At 49.5% G+C, this 20,531-nt stretch overlaps 1 protein-coding gene across 2 annotated transcripts in view; it reads right to left on the reverse strand.

Moving 5' to 3' along the window:
* Positions 1-20,531, reverse strand: part of RAD1 (RAD1 checkpoint DNA exonuclease) — a 79,058-nt gene that overhangs the window by 34,703 nt on the left and 23,824 nt on the right. For both annotated transcript variants that reach the window (XR_013607010.1, XM_078674929.1), the window contains exon 3: positions 18,823-18,937. Coding sequence is in view for 1 of the 2 variants with exons in the window: in XM_078674929.1 (XP_078531055.1) it covers positions 18,823-18,937 (115 nt within the window). In the remaining variant the exon portion in view is untranslated. The remainder of the gene's footprint in view (positions 1-18,822; positions 18,938-20,531) is intronic.

The raw sequence follows: 20,531 nt of genomic DNA on the forward strand, positions 1-20,531 counted from the left end.
ACATTTAACCTCAGCTTCTCGATGTGAACGCGTCAGGGCAGGGGCCGGCTCAACTGTGTGTGCACTCGGCGCTTTTTGTGGCCGCCACAATGCTGCGCATAATGCCCGAAAATCCATCTTTAACATCTCGACGTGTGGGTAGTCAGGCTGGGCCCTGAGAATGCCAGGCATGCCAGGGGGAACAAAGGTACTAACGCCGCGCAGAACCTGCTGAACGGTGGCGGAGATCCTGCGCGAGAGGATGGAGGGGCCGAGGGGGGGGCAGCCTGGCACCCGGGGGGAGAGCGCCTGTTCCTGATTGACCTGGGAGTAATTTAGCTGCTTACCAGAGTGTGGGCTGAGCTTACCTGCAATTTGTTCCGCCACAGCAAAGAAACCCGACACTTCAGCAAACGCAGGTCCCGGCAATGCCGGACCAGACTCGGGGGCGTTCCCGGCGTCGCGTGACGTCGGCAAAAGGCAAAGAATGTCAGGAACGCCCCCGTGTCTGGTCCGGCATTGACGGACAGGCCCCTCGTCCAATGGCAAGGCTCCGTTTACGGAGCCAGCCAATCAATGACGAGGGCCGACCCAAAGCACCCTACAGTTCTCAACAGGATTTCGCCTGCGCGAAAAAGCTGCGCAGAGCGCAGCTTTCGCTAGGCAAAACCTAAAAAGGAAGATGTTTTTTCAGAGATTCTTGGTGGAAGCTGGAGTAGTGCAATGTATTGTTGCGGTCTGTGCTTTTGCGATGTAGATCCGTGGTGAATTTCTTATTGATGATATTTATGTTGACATCCAGGAATGAAATTTCAGTGTCGCTCATTAGCCATGTGAGCTTAATTCGTTCGTCCTTGGTGTTAAGGGTATTCAAAGGTGCGTTGAGAGATTCCTTGGTGTCGGTCCACATGAAAAACAGGTCATCAATGTACCGAACGTACATTTTGATTTTGTCAAAGAAGTGGGGGTTGTCATAGATGTGTCGCTGTTCGTAGTTATGCATGTATATATTAGCGTACGTGGGAGCCGCACAATTTCCCATCGCCATTCCTGAGAGTTGTAAATACCATTTATTGTCGTGCTGGAAGTAACTGTGGTATAAGGTATATACCATAGGTTCCATTAAGAACGATTGCATGGATGGTTCAATGTCACTTTGTGATAAGGCTTGTTCGATCGCTTCAATGCCTCCCTGGTGTGGTATCGAAGTGTACAATGCACTGACATCAGCAGTGCACAGTATGATGGATTCAAGGGTGCTGATGTCCACTTGTTGTAGTTTCAAGAGAAATTCGGTGGTGTCCTTAATATAACTCGTCATGTTGATGACAGAAGGTTGTAAATATTTGTCGATATATTTACCGATGTGTTCATGTATTGATCCTTTGGTGGATACGATGGGTCTGAAGGGGGGGTTTTGAAGATTTTTGTGTATTTTCAGTGCCATGTGAATGACTGGACTTTTGGGGTAGTTGCAGAGCAAATAGTTTTTGGTGCGATCTTCGATGATGCCGGCTTGATGAGCGTTAGTGACTAGGTTCAAGAGAGTGGTTTGAAACTCATTGGTAGGATTGTACTCTAGTTCCAGATAGATGTTATCGTCTTGGATGTGTTCAAGTAGGCGTTCATTGTAAAGACTGCTGTTTAAAATAACGATGGCTCCACCTTTGTCGGCTTTTGTACACTTAATTTGTGTGTTGTTGGCTAGGTTTTTTAAGGTATCTTTATCCTTTTGTGTGAGATTGGTATGTTTGGATCTCCTTTTGAAGTTGATTCTGGATAATTCTTGACGGACGAGATTTTCAAAAAGGTCAATACTTTTGTGGCTGTTAGGGGCTTGATATGTACTAGATGGTCGTAAGCCTCTGAGTTGATCCGGTTTTTGGTTGGGGTGACTGGTGAGGATATTATCGAAAAAATGTCGTAAACGGAGTTTACGTGTGAGTTTGAAAGTGGACACCTCTAGTTCAAGTAAGTTGGTTTGGGTGACTGGGATGAACAATGTGCCTTTCTCTAGTAAGTTGATTTGATGTTGAGTCAACTGGGTGTCGGAAATGTTAATGACTAAGTGACTTTTTTCAGTTTGGTGTCCTTCTTGGAAACTGTACTTCTGGTTAATGGTGGACTTTTCTCCGTGTCTTTTTTTCTTGCTCCTCCTGAGTCTTCGGTGACTTCTGGGCCTGACGCTAAAAAATGAACCTGAGATGAAGGTTGTGCGTAGGTGGTTGAGGTACTGGCTTGAGTGCTCGGAGTTTTTTCCGTGGTTTCAGTGTTGGTATTTGGAACGGTTTGTCGCGCTGGTCGGTAGGTAGAGTCACTACCTGAAGATGATGTGTCTGTTTGAGTATTAGGTGGTCGGTTGCGACGTCTTTGGGCGTATATATCAGCCCAGGAATATACCTCGTCTAGTTTGTAGTCTGACTTGGTTCCCGACTTTGCTTATTCTCGATACGTTTAGCTTTAAGTTTGAGCCAACCGGCACACCTTAACTATTCAACCGCGGGCATGATACCTTTACCCTTCACGTTCGCTTCACCACCGCGATATGTAACCATTGTCTTCACCCCATTCACCTTCTAGTCACTTAAACTTATTCACTTTTAATCACGGAAGAAACGATTTTCACTATGTAACCCATCCACACGATCCTCATCATTGTTATTTTCTTCTTCTTTCAGCGCTCCTTGAAAAAGGGCGTTTTAGCCCGAAATGCATCGGAGCTATATGCTTGAAATGAATTGTTGATCATACATCTAACGTTATTGATATGAACATCAATATCACCTACCACTAAAAAGTATAATTTGAACAAAAATAAATACTTTCAACTTACAGTGGAATCATTGTTTTTTGAGCCACCCAGGTGTGCCTCCCTGGGATGTACCCGCATGTTTCATGCGCACACGACTCGTTATGAATTAATTGGGCGTTTCGACGGAAACGCATCCAAGGAGTGCACCCTACCGAGAGAACCATTTCCTTGAAGAATTTTTTTTCGACACATCGCTGTGCACCCTCTACATCTACTGTAGTCCCCCCCAACTACCACATCATTAGGCTTGACAGGTCTGGCAAGGTAGGTGGTGGAATCGCATGCATATACAGGAACAACCTTTCTGTTCTGAAAGTCTCCGCATCGTCCCTACCCTCCCCAACTTCCCACGAATACATTTGCTTCGATATTATCAGTGAGGGCAAACCGATATGTTCTCTTCACGGCATTTATCACCCACCCCGAGACAACCTCTCCTTCATTCAACAAATCATGGACATGATTTCAACCAACTCCGGACGACAGCTCACACAAATATACCTTGGTGACTTCAACCTCCACTGGAATGATCTCAATGATGCGGTGGTAAATAGCCTTAAAAACTTCCTCAACGCCCTAGATCTCACCCAAATATGCAACAGCCCGACCCACGAGAAAGGCTCTATCCTCGACCTTATCATTGCCAAAGAGGACGCTATCCAACTTGAGTCTATCCAACCATGTGACTGGTCAGACCATCATATTGTCACATTCTTCATCAATGAAAAAGTCAAACTCAACACGGGGCAATCCTCCAGACCTAAAGTCTGGAAAAGAGATCTGAAAAAACTCAACCCATACTCCCTACCCCCAAACAGCCGCGACCTCCTGCTCCCTCCTACGGACGCTACAGATGTCCAATCCTTGACGGACCACTATCTCAACGCCATGACCTCAATAATTAATGAGGCTGCCCCTATGCAGCTAAAAAGAGTCTCCGCTAAAATTTCCAATCCATGGTACGACGGGAGTCTCAATGAAGATAGACGAGCCATGCGAATGGCAGAGCGCACCTGGAGAACAGCTCCCTCTGCACTGCACCTGAAAATCCTGAGGAAAAAGAGAAACGCCTACTTTAGGAAAATAAAGCGCTCAAAAGCAAACTTCTTTAGCCTCCAGCTCGACCAAGCAAAAAACCGCCCAATAAAACTGTTTGAGCTAATCAGAACACAAGTCAAGGAACATCCTCAACCTCTAAGTACTTTATGCGAATCACCCTCCTGTGAAGACTTCGCCGCTTTCTTTTCCCAAAAAACTGACAAAATAAAGAGTGATCTCCGCACTGACGCAAGCCTCTTCGCCACACCCAACTGCATAACACCCACCGAACCAAAAAACAATGCTACTTGGTCCTCCTTTGACACCTACTCCGAAGAAGAAATAGGCAAACTGCTCAGTTCCTTGAAACCTTCCAATCACCTCACGGATCCCCTCCCTGCTAACGCTGTCAAAGATTTCACCCCACTGCTCCTTCCACTCTGGACCAAAATTATCAACAGCTCGCTCCAACAAGGAACCATCCCAGACTCCCTCAAAGTTGGACAAGTCACTCCTTTACTAAAGAAACCTACCGCTGACCCATCCGACCTAAACAACTACCGTACCATCACAAATAGTCCCACTCTCGCCAAACTATTGGAAAAATGCGCACAACTACAACTGATTAAACACATCAGTTTGATCTCCTCAACCCTCATCAATCAGGCTTCCGAGCAGGACACAGTACTGAAACTGCTATGACTCACATAATTGACGACGCTCTTCAAATCCTAGATCAAAATGATACTTGCCTCCTCATCCTTCTTGATCTCTCTTCAGCATTCGACACTGTTAAACATGAGAATTTACTCGAACTTTTGAACACAAGAATGGGTATATCTGGGACTGTTCTCAAGTGGTTCACCTCCTTTTTACACAGCAGGTCGCAGAAATTCAAGAGTATCAACCAGATGTCCTCGCCAATACCTGTTTCGTTAGGAGTCCCCCAAGGATCCTCCCTATCACCAACTTTGTTCAACCTAGTTATGGAACCTCTCAGGCAGATCAGGTCGATTACCCCTTTCAAGGTTTGCCCGGCGTCAGCCGCTTCTCACCCAACTCACGATTATCAAATAAAGAGGCAGGCGCTGGAGACTGGAAGGCAGGAAACAGGAGTTTATTTCCGACGGAGCAGAACACATCAGATCAGACAACGAGGTATCGTTTCGAGGTGCTCTACCCGCATCTCTGAGGCCTGGCCTCTTATACACAGTTTTATGGCTTTATTACATTTGTGACATCCGTGGTATTGCTTTGAAGTACGGAAAAGGCATCTTTGGAATCCCCGGTTCAGGCCCGTTCCCACACATATCTACAGTAGGAGTCCCCACCCCTAATCTCAGCATGATGGCTATCGCGCAGCTGGACATTCCGCTGGGAACAGAAATGCGGGTAATCGATCGGATCTGGGGTGTGAGGGCATTGATTAATCCCCGCTCCTTTGAAGTGAGGCGAGGTCCTACTGTAGGGGCAATAAACTGCATCTGCTGGGCTAAGTGATGGCCTGGGATCAGGCCGAACAATCGGGCAAGGAGGAAGAGGTTATCAAAGGGCCTGTTTTATGAATGAGATGAAAGGGTGTGGGGGGTTCAGCACGGGATGTGGCTCGGAGGCAGGGTCGCGCTGGAGGTGCGTTTAGGGCCCAAGCAGGAGAGACCGGGGGCTGTCAAGGGGGGGGGGGTGTGTGCTTGCGAGGCCGGGGAGTGAGGGGGTGAGACGCGCTGGCTATCGGCAGTAGGCAGGGAGGCCATGGCACCTAAAATGGCTGCTGTGCATATTTGCGCGTGTGTCTGAGGAAATGGACAAGATGGCGCAGATGATGTTCAGCTCACAAACTAGATTTCAACAGTCCTCCCTTTTAACATGTCTCGCCAACTTGTCAATTCGGATCCATCCCCATAAGGCCACGTATTTCTACTTCATAGAGGGGACTCATATGTTCAGTTCCAAAGTCCAAAGTCTTAGGGCACATGCAGTTGGCAATGAGTGAACACAAAGGTGGCAAGCATTGAATACCTAGGCAACACCCACACAGTACCACGACCGGTATCAAAATAAATGTAAACAACCTCCATCCCCAGTCCTTCAAAGTACCCCAGAACCAGCTCCCAAGCGACCATCCTTCCTGCTCCTGGTGAACCTCCGAGGAAAGTCTGTGGAGGTGCTCGATTGCTTTGTAGACTGAGGGCGAGTTATCTGGCACGTAGGTGCAACAGCTAGACCCGATGATGCGGCATGCTCCTCCACGGTCGGCTAGAACCACATCTAGAACAAGGCGGTTCTGAAGAGCCACCAGGCGGACTGCCTGAAGCTCGGCCGTATTGTTAGTGAGGATGCCAGCCGTGATGTTCATGGTCGTTTCTACTGCCTGGGTCAAGTGTCGGATGGCGCGGCTGTTTGCCATTGGGCCCCACAGAGGGACAAGCCCCTTCACTGCATCCAGGAACTGTGCTCCAGTGGAGTCGGCTTGTTCAATGTCTCTTGCGCGCTTCTGCCGGTGATGGTTTGCTGGGGCCACGTACGTTGGAGGGAGAACGAAGGCGATGTAGCAAGTACCCCCCCAACCTTTTGGAAGCCAAGTGTAAGCTTTGGTGCCACAAACAAAGTACATATTCGGAGAAGCAACAAAGGAGGGGGGATCAATCGAGTCCAATGTTCTGGTGATGCGGCAGGAACTGTGGCCCACCAGCTGTGTTCCCAGGCCTTCGAGGCACACGAGGCCCGTGACGTTGATAACAGACAGGGCCACAGTCAGTGTGGCAGCAGTTCGTTTCCGTAGGTAGGAGGAGGTGGGTCTGGCTGGATTATGGAACACCTGCATTTCGACTCGTTCTTTGGCAGGGATGTCCATCTGGAAGGAGGGACCAGAGGTCAAAGGACAGAAGGGAGCAGATGTTCTTCCGGTTTTGTTCAGCCAGAACCCATGGTAGAAGTGTGACACTGTTTGACCTGAAGTGGCGTTGTCCTTGTAGCTCTCTTGCAAGAGAATCAACCAGGCAAGGCAGGAGCCGTGAACTGAGAAAGGGGAAGGGATGAAAGGGATGGAGTGTCCGGTGGCATGCGGGAGCAACCCGCAGATCCAGCAGTTGGTGGTGTTGGCGGCAAGGTTGTGTTGGTGCAACAGTTGCACGAAGGAATTGTTCCAGAACTCCTTACGCCTTTCTCGGAGCTGAGGCGAAAGGGAGATCAGGTGATGCTCTTTCATAGTGGTTGGCTGTGCAGTGGTCAGCAATATCTGATGAGCGGGTGCGCTCTCTTCCACGATCCAGAAGGAAGTCATGAGGAGGAGGCAAAAGAGGAGGACAATGAATAGGGCAATTGTCTTCGATTTGTGTATACTGTCAGTCTTTGGGTTCCGGTAGTGGGTATTTCTGGTTGCTTCCATCATCTTCTTATCTGGCGCTTCCATCATCTTCGAGGTGCTCGGTAGTGAGCAGAACCGCAGACTTCGTTTAGCTTCTCTCCGGGTAACCCTTGGTTGTGTTTAGGCTACCGTTCTGAGGTTCAACTCAGTCTGTGGTCTACTTAGCCGAAGCTCCCTCCCTTCGACGCAGGAAATACCCTTCCCTGGATGGCACAGTGGGATCAGAGATTTTTGCAAGTTCAAGTGCCTCGGTATCAGGATAACAGTTCAGTGATGGCCGGTTCAGCAGTTCTTCTTGGGTGCTGACGTTTTCTGTCGTGGCCAGGGTCGAGGAGACCTTCTTACAGTGGTGTGCGTGCAGCCAGTGTCGTTTCCCCTCCACTCGAAGAGCCGTCCGGGTGGTGATCAGTACTTGCCAGGGGCCCGTCCACCGGGGTTCCAGACTCTTTGCCCGTTGGAAATTTCGGATCAGCACATAATCCCCCGGTTGGATATCGTGACCCGGACCCCTGGAAGCATCGGGGATGGCCTGCTGCACCTGCTGATGAATGACAGACAGTGTTTTAGTCAATTTGCACAAGTAATCAGACAGTAGGACGTCCGGGACGTCGTGAATGGAGGTCGGTTTAGGGGCAGTCCAGAGGTTCATCGGTCGCCCAAATACAACCTCGTAGGGGGTCAAATGGTGCTTAGTGGGAGTGGAGCGCATCGATAGCAATGCCAGTGGGAGGGCATCTGGCCATTTAAGTCCTGTGGTGGCCACTATCTTCGACAGTTTTAGTTTCAGAGTGGCGTTGTGTCGCTCAACTAAGACAGCAGATTGGGGGTGAAAGACTGCATGAAACCTCTGTTTTACACCCAACCCTTTCAAGATTAGTTGGATAACTTCAGCGATGAAGTGGGGGCCGTTGTCGCTCCATAGAATTCGACAAAGACCGTAGCGAGGGAAAAACTCTTTCAGCAGTACCTTGGCAGTGGTCATGGCAGTGTTATCACGGGTTGGATAGGCTTCTACCCATTTGCTGAAAGCACACACAATGACTAATACATACTTCAGGCTTTGGCATCTTTCTAGTTGGATGTAGTCCATCTGGAGGACCTCAAAAGGATGGTCGGGGACCCCAAACCCTCCCCGGGGTACCACAGTTCCTTTCCCAGGGTTATGTTGCAGGCAGATAAGGCAATGCTGGACCAGGCGTCTGGCTGCGTCGGGGATTTTGTTGTTGTGCCAGACCTTGGAGACGAGTTCGGTCATGGGGGCAGATCCTATGTGTGCAGGGGAGTGAGCCATAGTCAGTATGGGGATCAGGTATGAATTGGGTAGCAACCATTTGTTAGTGTCCTTTGTCCGCCAGCAGCCTTCATCGTCTTTCATTCCCACCCGTGTCCATTCAGTCAATTTGTGTGGTGAGCTGGCCATCTGGATGTCCCTAATCGTTTCCCTAGCGTCAGTCCATTTTTCTGCTTGTGACCTGGTCACATACATGCGTGTCGTCGTCCTATTCTCAGCTGTGGTTCGGGCGGTGATGTCGGCCAGTGCGTTTCCCTGTCCGACTAAGTCTGTCACCTTCCTGTGTGCCTGGCATTTGATTACAGCTAATCGTTTGGGGAGGAGAACTGCTTCAATCAGGGCGGAGACTAGATCTCCGTGGAGGATGGGCGTGCCGTGGGACGTCAAGAATCCCCTTTCTCTCCACAAGAGTCCAAAATGGTGAACCACTCCGAAGGCGTACTGGCTGTCCGTGTAAATGTTTGCCGTAGTTCCTGTCGCTATAATACATGCTCGTGTGAGGGCAATCAGTTCTGCCGCCTGTGCGGATCGTTGCGTGATGCGGGCGGTTTCAACTACAGTTCGGGCTGTGGTAACTGCATAGGCAGCTGAGGTGGTGCCGTCGGGGAGTTTTATGCAAGAGCCGTCTACCCATAGCTCTCCGTCAGGGTCTGTGAAGGCGGTGTCTCGGAGGTCAACTCTACTCCTAGTCTGTTCATCTGTGAGGGTCACACAGTCATGTATGGGGGGGACATTTGGGTCGTTTTCGGGCAGGGGCAACAAGGTGGCTGGGTTCAGTGTGGTGCATCTTTTCAGCGTGATGTGGGGTGCAAGCAGAGTCAGTTCGTATCCGGTCAGTCGTGCGCTAGTCAGGTGTTGCGTCTTAGTCTGGTTTAGGAGGGTGTCAACAGCATGGGGCACTAATACCGTGAGGGAATTCGAGAGTACGATCCCCTCACTTTGTCGGATAGAGACAGCAGCGGCAGCTACGGCTCGAAGGCAGGCAGGCAAGGCTCTCGCTACGGGGTCAAGGGTGGCAGAGAAATAGGCACATGGTCGTTGCTTGGGGCCAATAGTTTGAGTTAGGACAGACAAAGCGCACCCCTCCCTTTCGTGAGTGTAGAGAGAGAAGGGCTTGGTGTAATCGGGGGTTCCTAGGACTGGCGCAGAACAAAGGGCGTCTCGAAGTTCTTTGAAGGAGGATTGGCATTCGGGGGTCCAAGGGAGTGTGAAGGGGACATCTTTGGCTAGTAGGGAAAGTAGTGGCTTTACAATGAGGCTGAAATTTGCCAACCACTGCCGGCAGAAGGAGGTGAGGCCTACCAGGGAGCGGACTTGTTTCTGGGTCTTTGGGACAGGGGTTTCTAGAATGGCCTGAATTCGATCGGGTGTAAGCTTTCTCCCGTCTTTGGACAAGAGGTGGCCTAGGTAGGTGACCTGGGGTTGGCAGAATTGCAACTTCTTCTTGGAGACCTTGTGGCCATTTTCCGCGAGGAAGTGCAGGAGTTGGATGGTGGCTGTGACTGCAAGTGGAGTGGTGTCGGCCGCCAAAAGGATGTCATCGACGTACTGTATCAACACCACTCCCTCCGGTAGCTGAACGGCGTCCAGCTGTCTCTTGAGGGCCTGGCTATAGATGCTGGGACTTTCAGTGTAACCTTGGGGAGCTCTACAAAATCTATATGAGCGGGATTTTAACGTGAAGCCGAAAAGGTAGCGGCTGTCTGGGTGGATGGGGATGGAGAAGAAAGCGTTCTTGAGGTCTATTACAGTGAAGGTGGTGGCTGTGGAAGGAATCAGGGTCAGAATGGTGGCGATATCTGAGACTACGGGGTACTGAGGTACAACTACCTTGTTGACCTCTCGAAGGTCGATGATGAAGCGGTACACTTTCTCATCTCCCTCGCCCTGCTTCTTCACAATGGGTAGGATAGGGCTGTTGCAAATATTGCTGACTACTTCCTCTACCACTCCTGCCTCTACCAGGGACTGGATTATCATTACCAATGCCTTCTCACCTTCGGGCGATATCCGATACTGTGGGAGTTTTGGGAGTGTCGCATCTTGGCGAACAGTTATGCGCACGGGGTCGATCATCATTCGTCCTACATCAGCGTCAGTTTTAGCCCACAGATACAGGGTTAGAGAGTCAAGTAAGGATGCGTCAGTGTCAGAGATGGAGAACATGTGTCATGCGGGATGAGGTCTGAGCAGAGTCGGGTTATCGTACAGAATGACTCGAACTCCGTCTTGTGAACACCTGATAGTAGCTCGGAAATGTTTCAGTAAGTCAAGTCCCATAATGGCATCGGGGGTATTGGAGGAAAGCAGAAACGTCGTGTCAGTGGGGTTACTGTCCAAGTCGAAGGAGACCGGTGCGGATAAGGGGTTAGTGGAGGGCGTTCCATCAAAGCCTATTGATGTTATGTGTGAGCCAGACAAGGGTGCCCTTGGAATCAGTCGTTTAGATAACGCACTACGTGTCGCGCCAGTGTCTACCAGGAATGGAGACTTTGTACCTAGGATCTTAGCGGTGACATAAGGACCTTGCTGTTCAACATAGAGCTCGACTGGATCCCTTCCTTGCCCTTGGCAGTCCTATGCAAAGTCGTGGGCATTGTCGCAGTCAGACTGTTGGCACTGATTCTAACGGGGACGGTCAAACGTGTTCGGTCTGCCAGGTCTGTCATTGTTGGTGTCGTGGGTGTGCCCTCGTCCCTGCCCTCTAGTCCTGGGGCCATTCGTCATGTCCCTCGTCTCTTTATTTGTAATCATTTCCAGGAGAACCGGACATTGAGATTTCCAATGGCCAAATCCTTTGCAAAACGCACACTGGTTCTCATCGAGGTCTGTTCGTGGAGTGCCGGGTGTGGGTGTGCGGTCTCTAGGGGGTGGATTTCTAGGGGCATTCGACTGGTAGTTTCCTCTATACTGTTCCCTTCCTGTCGTCACTCCTTGCAATTGAGCAATCATCACTCGTTCTTTCAAGTCCTTTTTCTTTTTCTCTGTCGCCCTATTGTTCTCGTTCTTTTGGTGTTCGTAGTACTGAGCCATCTGAAGGATAGCTGCAGGTTTGGAGGCCCCCCAACTACTCTCGCTCGTCTGTAACTTTTGGGAGACCTCTTGCGATAGACCCTTTACGTAGTTTTGCACGAATAGGTGTTGTCCGGTTGCAGTGGTCATGTCTTGGCCACTGTAGTCGGAGAACACCGTCTCAAATCGGGAGAAGTATTCTGATACGTCTTCCTGGAGTTTCTGACGGCAAGCCGTGACTATCGACCAGTCTACCTTCTTCTCTGGGATCAATGTCTTTAGCTTCTGAACTATTTTGTCCGGGAGTTCCAGTATGTCTTTTACAGGTTTCTTTCCGGGCTCTCGCTGTCTATCTATTTCACTGAGTTGATTCCAGGTATGTCCGAACAGATCTGTGTGGTCGGTTTTCCGGATTTGCTTCCACACGTCAGCCGGCAGACATAGCCCGAAAAACAAGTCAATGTCCCCTAGAGTCATTATTGTTGAACCCAAGGCTGTACCTAGTTCGGTATAAAATGCTGTCGGGCAGGGTTTGCCTAAAAGTTAAAATATCTTGCCGATCCCATGGTTGATAAACCCAGTTGTACACAACCCTCCCCTTTGCATCTGCGTGGTTGATATCGTCGTTTGTTCCCTGACCTCGCGGGGGAACCCAGTAGGGGTCGGCTTCTCTGATAGGCATCATAGTGGTGGCTACTTCTGATGAGGACCCAGTCGTGTCAGGGACTGTAATCTTAACTTCTGGTTTCTGTTCCGTGAGGTGGCGAAGACCTCAAGCGTTTGCATGAAGAGGTCCGTCACGTCATGCTCAGCCTCGTCTCCAACATTGACTTTTCTATATAAAGCTGTCAGTTTAGCAGGACCCTGATTCTGATACCTATCCTCATATGCGTTCAGAGTGTGGTAGCTAAACCGTAAAACTAAATGCCGTCTGTGACTACCGGCATGTGAATTGTGCATATCTATCGTGTATTCTTCGCTCTCCTTCCGTTCTACCAGTGTCTTTACTATCTTGTCAATTCCATCCCGCTCATCTTTGCTCAATCTACTCAGTCTGGCTGGTGGCGGTTTGCTAGTCTCGAGCTCATCTGATGTCGTTACTAATGCGGTCGGTGCGGAGGCCGTGAGGGCTGGGGTACCAGCTCCAAGGTCATTCTCATTTGCACTCGTGGCTGGCAGGTGCTGTACTAGAGGTTGGGAGGGGGCATATGGGGGGGGCATGTAGATGATCGGAGGACCTAGCAGTAACTCATCGTTCGCCCGTTGTTTGGAGGGTAGCTCAGGGTAGAGCGTAGAGGGGGTCCTAACAGGGCATTGGCCTGCCGACTCAGATTCCTGCTTTTGTCTGGCCTCCTTTCTTTCTTTTATTTCTTCTTCTAGTTTCTTAGCGATCAGGTGGGCTGCCTTTCGTAACTCTTTTCCTATTCTTGCTTCTTCTCTTTTCTTTCGTTGTTCTGTTTCTTTGCGCCACATGCCGAAACTATCAAGCATAGTGGGCGTTGTTTTATTGTTACAAAGGGCTGTTTCCAGCACGCTTATTTTTGCGTCATCGAAGGATCCTATCAGTGGCCACTGACTTTCCAGATCCTTTTTAGTATATTTATGCCATAACTTACTATAAGCTACGGCGACTAGTCCATACTTTAAAAACATGTCCTTATTAGGGGTGCCCTCCAGAGGAGCCGGATGATCCACCTCTAATAAGCGGTCCGGGCTGAACCAACTACTGAACAATGGGGAGAAGATAGGCATGACGGGTTACAATGGGGACAAAAGTCTGCACTACCTATCCTTCACTACTTTGCGAAGACTAGACAGAATATTTCTATTCTACAGTATTCGCAAATAGGGAATACCCAGAGAGAGAGAACCAATTCCAAACAGTCAATGTTCGGACAAACAATCAATCAATCAAATGAGGAATAAAATAGGCGCGACGGGTTACAACGGGGGCAAAAGCCTGCGCTACCTACCCTTTCACTTTTTACAAAGACTAGACAGAATATCTCTATTCCACGTTATTTGTAAGCAGAGAATACCTCCACAGAACCAATATCGAACAATCAATGTCCGTTCAATCAAACAATCAGTGGCGAGAAAGAAATAGGCACGACGGGTTACAACGGGGGCAAAAGCCTGCGTTACCTATTCTTCACTATCTGCAAAGGAGGACAGGATACTTTTATCCTTCCCCGTTTGTAGACAGAGAATTCTCGAGAAAGCAATCCTCGAACAAACAATGTTCGGGCAACCAATCAATCAGTGGGGGAGAAAGATAGGCACGACGGATTACAACGGCGGCAAAAGCCTGCGTTACCTACCCTTCACTACCTGCAAAGGAAGAGAGAATACTTTCTATTCCTCTCCGTTTGCAGACAGAGAATCTCCAAGAGAACCAACAATTCGGAGAGTAATACTAGTATTTCCCAATCAATCAAATATTTCACAGTTTGTCGTGTTACATGACCTTACCCGGACCGCATGGACAGTTTCCTGTCTTCCGATTCCAGTGCCCGATCGTCCTCTATCTTCTGTCGCGGCACTCCTGATGGTTCCCAGTCAGGACCGTAGATCACTCGAGAGAGGTCTGTTCGGAACCAGTGAAGTTCGGATAATCGGCTGCCAGACGAGGGTCTATCGGGCAGGTGCACTTCCCGATCGTTGCAGTCGTTCACTCCGTCGTCAGGACCTCTCCCTCTGGATCCACGTGTCGCTGATGGGCCCCACGTTTGGGACGCCAATTGTTAAACAAAGGGTTCAGGCAGATCAGGTTGATTACCCCTTTCAGTGTTTGCCCGGCGTCAGCCCCTTCTCACCCAACTCACGATTATCAAATAAAGAGGCAGGCGCTGGAGACTGGTAGGCAGGAAACAGGAGTTTATTTCCGACGGAGCAGAACACATCAGATCAGACAACGAGGTATCGTTTCGAGGTGCTCTACCCGCATCTCTGAGGCCTGGCCTCTTATACAGTTTTATGGCTTTATTACATTTGTGACATCCGTGGTATTGCTTTGAAGTACGGAAAAGGCATCTTTGAAATCCCCGGTTCAGGCCCGTTCCCACACATATCTACAGTAGGAGTCCCCACCCCTAATCTCAGCATGATGGCTATCGCGCAGCTGGACATTCCGCTGGGAACAGAAATGCGGGTAATCGATCGGATCTGGGGTGTGAGGGCATTGATTAATCCCCGCTCCTTTGAAGTGAGGCGAGGTCCTACTGTAGGGACAATAAACTGCATCTGCTGGGCTAAGTGATGGCCTGGGATCAGGCCGAACAATCGGGCAAGGAGGAAGAGGTTATCAAAGGGCCTGTTTTATGAATGAGATGAAAGGGTGTGGGGGTTCAGCACGGGATGTGGCTCGGAGGCAGGGTCGCGCTGGAGGTGCATTTAGAGCCCAAGCAGGAGAGACCGGGGCTGTCAAGGGGGGGGTGTGTGCTTGCGAGGCCGGGGAGTGAGGGGGTGAGACGCGCTGGCTATCGGCAGTAGGCAGGGAGGCCATGGCACCTAAAATGGCTGCTGTGCATATTTGCGCGTGTGTCTGAGGAAATGGACAAGATGGCGCGGATGATGTTCAGCTCACAAACTAGATTTCAACACACCTTGCTACAAGCATCCAATGTACTTTTTCACATGTACGCAGATGACACCCAACTATATCTCAAATTACAATCCCCCAATGACATTTTACTCCTGAATTCAACGATCAGAAACACCCAATCCTGGCTTGCCGACAATCATCTCAAACTCAATGCTCTGAAAACAGAGTTCCTTCTGATCTCACCTCCCGCGAAGATCTCTACCACTCAAACCTGGCTTAAACAGCTAACTGCACTCAATGTCCAACCCACCATAGTGGATTCAGCTAAATCTCTAGGCATAACTCTCGACTCCAATCTCAACATGCAGCATCATATCAGCAAGGCTACTAAGGGAGCGAACTTCCAAATCAATACCCTGAGGAAACTTAAACCCTTTCTGCCAGCCAAAGACTTCCAAACTGCAGTACAAGCACTAGTAATCCCACAAATTGAATACGGCAGCATCGCCCTCTGCGGTCTCCCGCTAACGACTACTGCACCCTTAAGAGCTTCTCTAAACGCTGCAGCGAGACTCATCACTGGGTCAAAAAAACACTCGCATATCTCCCCTGACTTGAAATCCTTGAACTGGCTGCCTTTTGAAGCCAGAATACATCTGAAAATAGCCTGCATGACATACAAGGCTGTACACCTGAGCTCTCCCGGATACCTCACTCAGAAGCTGTCAATCTCTGGCGGCTCTAGAAACACTAGAGGCACAATCAATCTTCTGCTAAAACCTCGAAGATTCCGGAAGGAAAAAACTTATAAACGCTCTTTCTCAGGAATGGCACCCAGGATTTGGGACTCACTCCCTCCTGAAACCAGGCTCATCTCCTCCTTCACACTCTTTAAGAAAGAAGTAAAAGCTATTCTCATGGCCAAATACATCTGACCTATTAATGTGGATCTGTAAAGACTCTGCACTGATCTGTATTATTCCGCTCGATCCCTACGATTAGGTGTTTTACCTGTATTTTTGTCTTACCTGACTATCTATGCACTCATGTATTTGTAATATTTGCATTATTGTTGTACCTGTACTATTTTACTCCCTAATGACCTGCTTTTCACTCTCTTGTTGGTATTCACTGCATTGTAAAGCGCTCGGATATCTGCAAAGATCTTGTTTGCGCTATATAAAACTTTCAAAATAAAAATAAATAAATAAATTAATAAAATGAAGAGCCTCACAGGGGCTTGTGTTACTCACTGGGCCTACACTATATTATGTTGTAAACTTGTACTTTTATTCCTGGCCCTGCCCCACCATGATGCCCTACCTGATCCCAAAAATTAGGATCTTTGGCTCGACACCACCCAAGGACCACTCCTGCCTCTGACAGACTCTGTCTCTGACTCACCTGAAGGGCTGATGCCGACGGCTGAGGCCTGGCCTGCAGCTTCAGAGGTAGGCGCGAGACAGGGCAAGAGCAAGGCTAGCCAGGCAGGCAGGGGCTCTTGTAATGATTTAAATTATTATGGTCGGTGAGTGACGGACGGTCCTTCTCTGGCGTGGCTGCCTCACTTCACAAGTCACACACACTTCAATTGCAGCACCGCAATGCGCATGACAAATGCAATGGGATTGGTCACCAGCCCCACCCTGGACTTGTGCAGATGTGGAGACAATTGCGCACCGCGCACCCTCTCACCCACCATTTAATTACTGAGGAGCTGTACCTCAGAGGCCCGGCCGGGGCCCGCGCTTGCGCACAGCCTAGTTGAACTTGCGCACCATTTCATTCAGTCCTGAATTTGATTTAATTAACAACACTAGTCTGAGGCCGGGCATGCGCACCATCATGATGAAGAGGCTTCGCACTTGCTGGCTTCCACTGGGTGGGGGGGGAACCTGTAGTACAGGGGAACCTGTAGTACGGGGGCCCCCCGCAACGCAGGGGCTGCATGGCCTGTTTTACGCCCCGACTGTACTGGGCTACCTTAATGTGAAGCACTCTATAGGTGCCCGAGGGCCAACTCATGGAACTCAATGTTCTGCCAATGCCAAAGCGCCCTCCTCAATCCCCTCAGGTAAACCCCTGCTCCCACCAAGAGCTCTTCATCAGACTATAACAGAGGACAGGAAGCAAAACCTTGAGACCTGAATAAAAAAGTCACCTGAAATAAGGGCACTTCCCAAATCTCAATGTATGGTACTCTACCTGCACTGAGATTAACTTCCTGACACTTGACCTGGTCATTATACATGTGCTAAGGAGGTATTCCTTCAGCTCAAAGCACTTGCTAGAAAAAAATCAATGGCTAAGGCGAAAGGTCTCGCTTTTTTGCTCCATTGTAATTTTATTGTAATTGCATTTATATAGTGCTTACTACCGCATACGAGGCATCAAAGCACTTTTTTGCCGAGTAGCATGCTACTCCGGAACCCAAAAAGAATTAGTGGTAAATTAGTATAGTGAAATATGAAGTCAATTTGCGAGGTGTATGTGTTAGTCTGTTATTTGGATTGAAAAGGATAGTGGAGGGATAGAAGAGGGAAGGGTCTAGAATTCTTTCTTTTTTTAGTTCTTAGCAGTAGGAGGGGGTTTGGGATGAGTAAAGGGGAGGTGGAGGGGGAAGAGTCAGAGGAAAGGGTTTGGGAGATCTGAAAAGTAAAAGAGGTATGAGATGATGCAAGGAGGGATAGTGGAGGGTAGAGTCTTGAAATGGTTATTTTGGGGATCATAGTAGTGGTATTGGGTTTGGGAAGAAAATAAATAAATAACAGAAAACTTATCTCTTGCTCGCGTCACCAGTCACTGCCTCTCTGCAGCCTCTCCTCCGAGCACCCAGGCTCTCCGCCAATCAGCGATGTGATTCGTTCCCCTAAGCCAATCACAAAGCTGCAATGCAGCGTTGTGATTGGTCTGAGCACAGTGGTTTGGCGCTCAGACAGGGGCAAGGAGCCAGGGCATGTTCCCCACCAGGCTGTATAATGCAGCCAAGATGGCTGGCCAAAAAAAGTGTGCTCACCACTCTGCCCCCTGCTCTGGCCAGCCCCGCCCTCCCCGCACATAGGAACAGGAAAAATAAAATGATAATAAGGTCCCGTTATTATCATTTTATTTTTCCTCTGCACTGTTCTGAAAGCAGTGTGGCGAAGCTCCTCCGCCTTAGCGGAGGAACCGCCCCTGGAGTTTAGACAGAACAAGAGAGATGGTAGCCTGGACCTTGTGTGGAAATCCCAGGTGGCGGAAGATGTGTTGCAGAGTTGCTATAGTAACGAAGCTTGACCTTGCTAGTTTGTCCACTTGGGCATTCATTGATAGCTTGGAGTCCATGGTAATTCCAAGGTTTCTTACTTCCTTTGATACTCTAGGCGGTGTTCCCAGACAATCAGGCTAGGCGGTTAGTGGATCTTAATTTTTCCACTCGCCACACATGAGTATTTCCGTTTTGGAAGCATTCAATTTGAGTCATCCATTGATCCACAGCTCTGAGACAACTGATAATTTGTGAGTTTCCAATGTCTTTGGTGCTTTACTGATGGAGTATTTGTGTGTCATCTGCATAGTTATAGCACGTGAGGTGAAAGTGATCACACCCATTAATGACTGCATGCGGGCTTGCATCTGGTGCTGTCTTAGAAAGAAAATAACAATGTAGCAACCCCATGAGCTATAAAAATATGGAAGCTAGCAGAAGGGCCTAATGTTGAACAGAGTGCATTACGAGACTTAAGCTGTACCCTCTAAGAAAACGATCTAAGAATCGGTACCCACAATCATGCTGGTCTTACCTGGTAATGCACTTCCACCAAAAATGGTCAAGCAGTCTAAAAGCACTGTGAGATTGATACGAAAGGTTACAGAAGCATCGTCATCTTGAACATTGAATTCTTGAAATATTCCAGCCTGCAAAGAAAAGGCATTATTAAAAGATAACTATATTAATCTTTAGTGGCATCAGGTTACACACATTTAATTGACAACTGATGAGAATCAATGCTTGATTCATTTGGTCAACACATTCAATAAGCATTTACAAAGCCAATAAATTCTACCTTTTGCATACTGCATGCAAATGGAAGCACACAACATATGAGCATGTATGCCTACCTACATATACACAACAAACAACACGCATTGACATAACTAAAGAGTCATCCATAACCATATGCAAGAGCAACAGAGGGCAATGTGAAACAGGACGAAAAATGCTGCTAGCATGATGGGTGCACATGGTGATATGTCTCCTGAGAGCACTGGGTGCAGGCACAGAGATATCATTCAGAGTTCAGGAGTAGGTAAATAGTGCATGTTGTGAACTGGGGAAGCACTGAGTATTTTACAGCTCTAGAACACAAGCGCTGGTGAAGCGTCGCGCTTCAAGAGCCTGATGTGGGGGGGGGGGGGCGGGGGAGCCAGCGAGTGGGAGGGAGGAAAGGAGCATATGGGGATGGGGTGTGAGTGAGGGTGAGCAGAAGCCTTTGATGGTCAATCAATCAATCAATCAAAGCATTTATATAGCGCACTACTCACCCGGAGGGTCTCAAGGCGCTAGGGGAGGGGGGTCCGCTACTGCTCGAACAGCCAGGTCTTGAGCTGCTTCCTGAAGGCGAGGTGGTCCTGGGTCAGGCGGAGGTGGGTCGGGAGGGAGTTCCAGGTCTTGGCGGCCAGGTAGGAGAAGGACCTTCCCCCTCTGGTGGCTTTTCGGAAGCGGGGGACGGTGGCGAGGGCGTGGACGGTCGATCGAAGCTGGCGTGTGGGAGCGTAGAAGTTGAGGCGGCTGTTGAGGTATCCTGGGCCTTGGTTGTGTAGGGCTTTGTGTGCGTGGGTAAGGAGACGGAAGGTGATTCTCTTGTTGACTGGGAGCCAGTGCAGGTCTCTCAGGTGTCCGGAGATGTGGCTGCGACGGGGGATGTCCAGGATGAGTCGTGCTGAGGCGTTCTGGATCCGCTGGAGTCTCTTCTGGAGTTTGGCGGTGGTACCGGCGTAGAGGGAGTTGCCGTGGTCCAGACGGCTGGTGACGAGGGCCTGGGTGACCGTCTTCCTGGTCTCGGTGGGGATCCATCGGAAGATCTTACGTAGCATGCGCAGGATGTTGAAGCATGACGAGGAGACGGCGTTGATTTGTCTGGTCATGGAGAGGGAGGAGTCCAGGATGAAGCCCAGGTTGCGTGCGTGGTCTGTTGGTTTGGGAGCGCTGCCCAGGGCGGGGGGCCACCAGGAGTCGTCCCAGGCGGAGGGTGAGGATCCCAGGATGAGGACTTCCGTCTTGTCCGAGTTCAGTTTCAGGCGGCTGTTCATCATCCACTTGGCTACGTCTGTCATCCCTTCGTGTAGGTTGGCTCTGGCGGCGGCGGGGTCGTTGGTGAGGGAGAGGATCAGCTGGGTGTCGTCGGCGTAGGAGATGATGTTGAGGTTGTGTTGGCGTGCGACGGCTGCGAGGGGGCTCATGTAGACGGTGGTGTGCGAGGCCAGGCGCGCACCTGGGGAAGCTTCATGC

This window comes from Lissotriton helveticus, chromosome 2_1, assembly GCF_964261635.1.
Source record: "Lissotriton helveticus chromosome 2_1, aLisHel1.1, whole genome shotgun sequence".
Classification (NCBI taxonomy): domain Eukaryota; kingdom Metazoa; phylum Chordata; class Amphibia; order Caudata; family Salamandridae; genus Lissotriton; species Lissotriton helveticus.